This window comes from Monopterus albus, unplaced genomic scaffold (assembly GCF_001952655.1).
Source record: "Monopterus albus unplaced genomic scaffold, M_albus_1.0 scaffold160.1, whole genome shotgun sequence".
Taxonomy (NCBI): Eukaryota; Metazoa; Chordata; class Actinopteri; order Synbranchiformes; family Synbranchidae; genus Monopterus; species Monopterus albus.
The window spans coordinates 854,814-863,128 of NW_018128040.1; the positions used below are offsets into that span (position 1 = coordinate 854,814).

Genomic DNA, 8,315 nt, shown 5'->3' on the forward strand with positions numbered 1-8,315 from the left:
CAGCAGGATGGAACCTAACTGATCTGAGGTTCATTTTCAGATCTCACTGTTCGCCAGCAGACCCAACCATGCCGCTCCAATTTGTATACAGCAACCAGGACTTTGTCATAGATGTGTGTCGGAGCAGTGGAAATGGACACAGGCTGGCATCACCGCCAGTAAAGTTTGACAGAATCATCCAAGCAGGCTGGAGAGACAGGATGGAGAGGGGACTTTTCCGCTACCATCTGGGTGATTTACAAACACGTATCCTGCCGGGCCCACATGGCTATGTGGCCCAGCTGAATGTTCAAAGAGGAACAGAGAGAAGAAAGCCTCAGGAAATACTGAGCATCCAGCAGGAGTTTGATGGCAAGCAGTTTAATTTTAACAGAATCAATCCAGAAGAAATCATATTTGAGATGATGAAGAGCACAGAGGGAGACACAGATTTGCATGACAATGGGCCATTGCATCAACCCTGTAGGATAGTCGTGCTAGTCAATGTCAGCCCTTTGGAGTTTGGACATTGCCTCTTTGTTCCAGATCCATCATGTTGTTTCCCGCAGACCCTGACGAGGTTTGCCATCCAGGTTGGTATTGAATCTGTGCTCCTAAGCTCTGACCCTGGCTTTCGTGTGGGGTTCAACAGTCTGGGAGCATTTGCCTCTGTCAATCATTTACACCTACATGGATATTACCTAGACCACGAGCTCAAGATAGAATCTATGCCAGTCAAACCACTGGTTCCTGAAAAGGGATTTTTTCGCTTGCTGGACTTTCCTGCTGGCTTTTTGTTTTACACAGAATCAGAGGAGGTGGAGAAAGTTGCCAGAGCCATCTGTGAGGTCACAGACTTTCTTGTGGATGGTAATATTTCTCACAACCTGTTCTTGACTAGAGGATGCCCACCCCATGATTGCATAGAGAAGGAAAAGGATCACTGCTCAAGAAAAGGTGTGCGTATTGCTGTTTGGCCCAGAATATCCTGCTTCGGTGCTAAAGAGGAGTCTGCCTTCAACGTGAAAAGGATCACTGCTCAAGAAAAGGCGTGCGTATCGCTGTTTGGCCCAGAATATCCTGCTTTGGTGCTAAAGAGGAGTCTGCCTTCAACGTTGCTCTTTGTGAGCTGGCTGGACATTTGCCATTTAAGAACAAGAAGGACTATGAGCTCACCACTGAGAAAGACGTGATAGATATAATTCAGAGCTATCTTCTGCCTGACAGTGAGTTTCTCAGGTTGGAACAGCAGCTTACGTGTCATTTAATGGATTTATAAAGTTTGGACACCAAGGCCATGTCAAAATTTGAGTTGGGCTAAAATATAACTAGATTGAGTGCTGCATGTATTCAAATGGACAGTTTTTGATGATATAAATTGGGAAAACATCCTCATGATGTTGACGGCAGTGTGTGTGAGATTAAGAATGACTCCTTGGAGCTAAAGTAAAAAAAATAGTCAAAGTATTTTTTCTTGTCCAAAGATACTCACTATATCTGCTTTTTTTTATTATTGAGAATTCTCAGGGTAAAATGTATGCACTGTATAGTGGCTCCAAGATATGTAGCACAGTTAAAAGACAAAAGTAGTGTCCACAGCATGAGTGCTACTGTTTTGTCCATAAACCATGGCACACAACCGAGGTTAGTCTAGCACAGTCTGCACAGCAGCACAGTCCTGAATAGAGCTTTAAACAGCTACGGTAACTGATATGTAAGTGTAGTCACTACCTTTCTTTACTTTGCCTTGGCACTTATTCACACATGTTGCACTAATGAAACATACTGCACATAAATATAGAACATGTACAAAAATCTCCCTAACAAGGAGTGGACAGCAGTGCTCAGATCAGAGTCGATCAAATAACACATCCTCCCTGAGAAGCTCTTCATCTGCTAGAATTACATCACCAAGGTAGCAGCGTTAAGTCGAGTGGAATGATCGATGAGCCTAGGTACCTGCTCGCTCATTTTAATAAGGTTCATCATTAGTGAGTACAAAACAAGTGCACTGATCTGTATGTTTAGCTGCTGACATGCCAATTTTTCCCAGTGACAATGATTTAACAATTTTTTAGTTGCCATTTTGTGCTGCATTGGCAAACAAAATTGCATGGTCTTAATATTTGACTGACGGACTAAAGAAACGACATCCTGTCAGTAATAAATGCTACTTGTAGCACTTCATAGATCACTTGGAAAAACAGTCTGCTAATAACTATCTTTAGGACTAGTTGGTAGTAAAATGTACACGTGCATTACATCTTTGTTATACTGTATGTAGTGGTGGAAGAGGCACTTGTTTACTTAAGTAAAAGTAGAAATGTAAAACTGTAAAAATACTCTGTTACAAGTAAACAGTGCTGCATTAAAAATAAAGTAAATGTACTATAACTTTATAAATATTATCATGTATGACAAAGAAAAGCAACGGTTCCTCACATGAAAGAAGGTGTAACCAGAAAATATAGATTTTTTTTCCAAAGTATTTGTCAATTATCTATTTATGAAATGACTAATGGTTGCACCTCAAGGTTACTGAATGGCTTAATGAGTATGAAAAAGTGTGCTCAACACAGTGAGGGAATAGAAGCACTCAAACTGACCTGGAGATACTTGCCTAAAAAGTGTATGTTATTCACTTTGTTTATTTATCACCCTTTGTATCTGTTATACAAGTCCAGGGAGTGTCACCTTCATGGACCTCATCGTCATGGCTTATTGGAGCCTGGTCGTGACCAGCCTGCACAGACTGGGTAGTGGATACAAATGATTCAGGCTGTATCTGCTGATGCATAAATAACGTGAACTCAACAGTGACTGCTCAGAGATATCATGTTCACTTATACAGCTACCTCATACTCAAATATACTGTGTGTAAAATTTGTTATGCGTATCAATCTGTGACCATCTTTGAGCTGTAAAACTGCATCACATTAAACTCAGAATGCCAGAAATATGATCTTCCGTGCATGTCTCGTCATGCTGTATTCATGTTGAGGACGGTTGGTACAATTTATATCTTGCAGTCATAGCTGTCTGTTTCCCAGACAAGTTTAAGGCAAAGAGCTCTGTGGGACCTGAAGAAGCCATCCAGTTTACCCTTATAAAGTTGAGAAAGGTGAAAGTCACTGACATTATTTTATATTTCTTTGTTTGTTTATTTATTTATGTGTCACATTACATGAATTCAAGATGAAGTTCAGCCTTGTAAGAGATGGAGTTGCTTGCATATACTCTTGCCTAAGGCAGTTCTGCTTTGGCAAATGTTTTATTATACCGACTCATTAGATTTCTTTCGCTGGAGCAGAAGTAAATGAGAAAATGCCACAAATCTGAATCTTATTTTCCATCAGTGATCAGTAATGGTTTCAGAACAGGCCTCAATAGTTATTTAACATTTGACCTGTGGAATATTTAAGCTATACATTTCACTGCTTTTATACAGTTTGGCAGTTTTAACCATTTGTCATTACAGTTTCACCAGTGCACATACAACGGAAACAAGCACGTGACTTCTAGGAGCTGCTGTATTTTTTTCTGTGTTTTTGACTTTGATTACATAACAAGTACAGGATGGAGGGGTCTCTGAACCTTACTATTTACATTGGACAGTCGTTATGCATAACCCTTGTCTGTTGCGTTACATTGTACTGGACTGAGAAAGAATGGTTAATCACAGACAGCTAGCAGATTATGTTCGGGTGCATCACCACAGTTAAAGTCTGAGACAGTAACAGAAGTTCAGGATTGTTTGTCCAGATACTGTGAATGTCTATGTGAACAAAAAGATAATTTACACAGACACGTCACTAGTTTGACCTTTTTGGAAATGCACTTATTTGCCTGCTTGCTGACAGTTAGATGAACATGAATGTGCAACTTTTCTTAGCATACAGACTAAAATCTGTGGATGTATGAAGAACTGGATATCCACTTCATTCCTATGAATGTTGCTTGCTGGTGCATATTCCCACAAAGTTCTTCCAGATTCCAACCATTAAAATGATCCTCAGTAGCAGTTTTATATTATTGTATTGTGGTTTATAACTGTACAAAGAATTATAATTTAAAAAAAAAGTTTTTAAGAAAGCATTTGAATTAAAACATGCCTAAAAAAAAGATCATCTATTATGTGTCCTCATCTAATATGTTCCAAGTGCAGTGTGGTGGGAGTGACTGAGGGGAGTGTCCTTAGATTAAAACATCTCCGCTTGAACTCACAGGAAGATGCTTAGGGTCTGTGAAGTGTCATTTTTGTAGAAGACAGCTCACTTGAATAATTCAGCTGTTTAGCCGCTCTTACAACTCAAAGGACCAAAAAAAAAAAAAGAATCAGAAAAAACAAGACAATCCAGAAACAATGGGCTGTGTTCAAAGCTTCAGAAAATGCTGTGACCGTCAAAAAAATACTAATGTTCGTATACGTCTTCCAACAGTTTGCTTTATATGGCAGATAGCCATGATCATCTTGTTTGGGATTTTTATTCGATACGACTTTGAAGCAAGTCCATACTGGTTGAAGTACAAGAAAGATAACAACATAACAAGTGATATTGAGAATGACTACTACTTCAGATATCCAAGTAAGTGACTTTAATGTAATTATTTTGTTATTTTTCTAATATAGGCTGCTCTTTTGCAAATGTTTAAAGTCTCAGTCATCACTTTTATTTCTTAATTTGTTAATCTAGCAACCTTTAAATTTGTACACATCTTCATAACCTACACATTCATATACGTATCTATGCAGCCACATCACTGGACATTTACTTTTTTACTTATATTTACATAACTGCAAATTGTCTATTCATTGTAGTTAACTATATAAACTACATTTGTATTTACTGACTTAGTTCTCATATTGTGTCGACCTATCAAATTATTCCCACATTTTTGACAAGAGTGTGACACACAAATGCACATTCCCCCTCGGGTTGCCCACCCCTCAAGCTTTTTTTCCAGTTTAACTATAGCTGACATGTCAATGCTTGCTTCTTTGTCTAGAAATAAAGGTGTACTTGTACAACAGTCCTGCAGTACATCCTCCTTCATGAATGCGGTAATGTTCAGCTTTTGTTGAAACAGTTTTATTGGTGTCAGGCTCTCATGAAGTCATCTCAGATATGGGGTTAAATGTCAGATAATGAGCTTGTGTTCTGCAATGGAGTTTATTTTTCTGCAGCACGATTCCCTCCGCAGTGTTGGCAGTGCAGTCCGAAACATCTGGAGCATTTGTTGTTGATGGACTGGTGAAAACTACATTCACTCCGATGTGGTATAGCATTTAATACACCGGGTTCTTTGGTGCAAATTACAAAATGCAAAAGGTTCACAGTATGGTATGCACATTTTGTGCCGTGTGTCCTGTGGTTACAGCGTTATGCTTTTGATTAATGATACTGGCTGGTTTATGCTGGTATCCACACTCTGCTGATTATAGCACTGACTGTCTTACAGTTAATGATCAGCCATAGACATTAGTACCCGTATACTGTGTGTACTTGATAAACCTCAGTATCATCATAACATCTAATTTAAACTTACAGTAAATACTGTAATGTCCTTGAACCATCTTCACATGGTTTCACCTTTTTATCTAATATGCCCTCACCTGTCCCTACACAATGGGGATGTACTGTGAAAGCAAACTGTCCAGATGCAGTGTCTCCACTGGTATACCAACTCTCTCATCCATGTATTTTTAATGTATTACTTATTTATGATGCTCATCAGAGTAACAATACAGTAATAATGACATTATTGGATGCAATTATCATTTAAATACATATTTATGTACTGTTCTTGGTTTTTCACAAACATACTCCAAAGAGGTAGAGTATGTCTCTAATACGACAATAGCATTCATTTTATAACATTTTATTTGGGCCCAAGTGTTCACTCTTGTTTAATAAGCCATGGTGATGTGATAAACAGGGAATCTGTTCAGACCATTCTGCCTCATAAATGACCACCAGTTTCAGTCAAAATAATTCTGACTACTACTTCCCTTCCCTCCCCTTTTTAATTTTTGAGCCCAGTTGCTCTTACCTCTCCCTTCTTTTGGTTTCGCCCCAGGTTTCCAGGATGTTCATGTGATGATCTTTGTTGGATTTGGCTTCCTGATGACATTTCTTAAGCGGTACAGCTTCGGTGCAGTGGGTTTCAACTTCCTCATCGCAGCCTTCGGCCTCCAGTGGGCGCTGCTCATGCAGGGCTGGTTCCACTCCCTGGACTATTCTGACGGAACGATCAAAATTGGAATTGAAAAGTAAATGTTTGTGTTATTCTCAACGAGTTAAAAAGAGCCATTCTTTTTATGCTACTTCACTTTGATGAAGGTATACAACCAACAACAGAGGCTTAATGATATTATGTAAAACCCACATCTGTGAGGATCTATAGTGAGAGGCTATTCAGCTGTGTTTTTGTTTAATTAGTGGGAAATACCGTATGTCTGATGGGAAGGCATTTCCACCTACATGGTTTTCAATGAACACAATGCAGATGCACAGCAACCCCATAAAAAAAATAACATTTCAAGGCCCATTAAATTGAGTATTTGTGGGCTTAGTGGTTGGAAGGTAAACAGAAACACTGGCTAGTGAGATATGTTGGCTGAAGAGTAGCCAAGTGTGTCAGCAGATATGGTAGCTTTATGTGTGTACAACAGAAAGAGACAGATCAAGTAAAGATTACAGATTATTTTAACATGTTTGTCCACTACATTTTGGTTGTTTTATTCCTCAGCCTGATCAATGCAGACTTCTGTGTGGCGGGCTGCTTAATTGCCTACGGGGCAGTGTTGGGCAAAGTCAGTCCAGTTCAGCTGATGGTTCTGACTCTGTTTGGGATCACACTGTATGCTGTGGAGGAGTATATTATCCTGGAGCTCATACATGTAAGTCGGAACCATCACTAGACATTATTTTGATCATCATTTTAAAATATACATTCATCTGTATAATCAAAATGTGATAGAACATCTCATATCATTGTTCACAATGTTATTCCAAATCCTGTGACATACTGTATATGGATGTCAGACAGGTAGATTGTTTTGTGATGTATACCACCTTGCACCTGCTACTGTAAGTAACAACTAGTACCTTTGAAACCCTATAGAATGACACTACAGAAGACACGACTCACTGCTGTTGGGATGTAAACAACTCCTGATTGAAAATGTAAACAAAAAGGCTTGAAAACACGTAATAAAACTAGAGACTGTTTTCCACTGCAAACAGGACTTGTTAGTTGGTTATTGGTTTACTTTGATTTTCAATGGATTTTTATTCAAATAAAAAAAATTTAAAAAGATTTTTTTTTTAATGTCAGAAAATGCTGATACTTCTCCAGCATTTAGCCCTGGTGGTCAACCACCTACAAACTTATAACATTCTTGTAGCGGTTTGTAGTTGTAATATTTTCTTTCCTGAAGGCTCGAGATGCTGGAGGCTCCATGGTGATCCACACATTCGGAGCTTATTACGGTCTTGCCATCTCGTGGATGCTTTATCGACCAAACCTGGACCAGAGCAGTCGTCTGCAGGGCTCCGTCTATCACTCAGATGTATTTGCTATGATTGGTGCGTATTATTTGCGATGAAGTCTAACATAGTGAAGCCTGCTTTTGATTGTTTACATTTTTTTTACTCTGACATATTTCTAATATCTGCCATTATTACAAGGCCCTTTGACCTTTACCTCTACTGATCCCTTTCTTTCTGCATAGGAACCCTCTTCCTCTGGATGTTCTGGCCCAGTTTCAACTCAGCCATCTCAAATCACGGGGACGCACAGCACAGAGCAGCCATCAACACCTACCTGTCTTTGGCTTCAACTGTGGTCACGTCCGTGGCCATCTCCAGCCTTTTCCAGAAGCATGGAAAACTAGACATGGTAACAACGACCAGCATCTCATCACTAGTTTGGCTATGTATGAAGGACTTTGTTGTGATAACAGGCGATATGTGTATTTATTAAATCATGTGTACAGGTTGTGCTGCAATAGATTGTTGTACTGTCAAACATAACATGCATGACTTGTGCCCCACCTGAGCACACTTCATTTTTCCTTGAAAATGATAAGGTGCATATTCTGTTTCACCCGGTAGTAAAGTGAGATCGAACTGATACACAATTAATTTTATTACCAACAGGTTCACATCCAGAATTCCACTCTTGCTGGAGGTGTTGCAGTGGGAACGGCAGCAGAGTTCATGCTGATGCCCTACGGCTCTCTGATCGTAGGATTCTGTTGTGGCGTCATCTCCACTCTGGGATATATCTTCCTCTCGGTATGGTACTTCTCTGTTTTATTGTGTTCAGATGTT

At 39.4% G+C, this 8,315-nt stretch overlaps 2 protein-coding genes across 2 annotated transcripts in view; both read left to right on the forward strand.

Annotated features, from left to right (window-relative positions):
- Window positions 1-3,047, forward strand: part of gdpgp1 (GDP-D-glucose phosphorylase 1) — a 3,637-nt gene extending 590 nt beyond the window's left edge. The window contains exons 2-3 of the mRNA XM_020615200.1: window positions 41-936; window positions 1,029-3,047. Coding sequence (XP_020470856.1) covers window positions 69-936; window positions 1,029-1,258 — 1,098 coding nt within the window. The 5' untranslated portion in view covers window positions 41-68 and the 3' untranslated portion in view covers window positions 1,259-3,047. The remainder of the gene's footprint in view (window positions 1-40; window positions 937-1,028) is intronic.
- A 1,295-nt stretch (window positions 3,048-4,342) lies between these two features.
- Window positions 4,343-8,315, forward strand: part of rhcgb (Rh family, C glycoprotein b) — a 6,240-nt gene continuing 2,267 nt past the window's right edge. Inside the window, 6 exon segments of the mRNA XM_020615215.1 lie at window positions 4,343-4,565; window positions 6,058-6,250; window positions 6,730-6,880; window positions 7,421-7,568; window positions 7,715-7,881; window positions 8,142-8,279. Of these exon segments, the coding sequence (XP_020470871.1) occupies window positions 4,343-4,565; window positions 6,058-6,250; window positions 6,730-6,880; window positions 7,421-7,568; window positions 7,715-7,881; window positions 8,142-8,279 (1,020 nt within the window).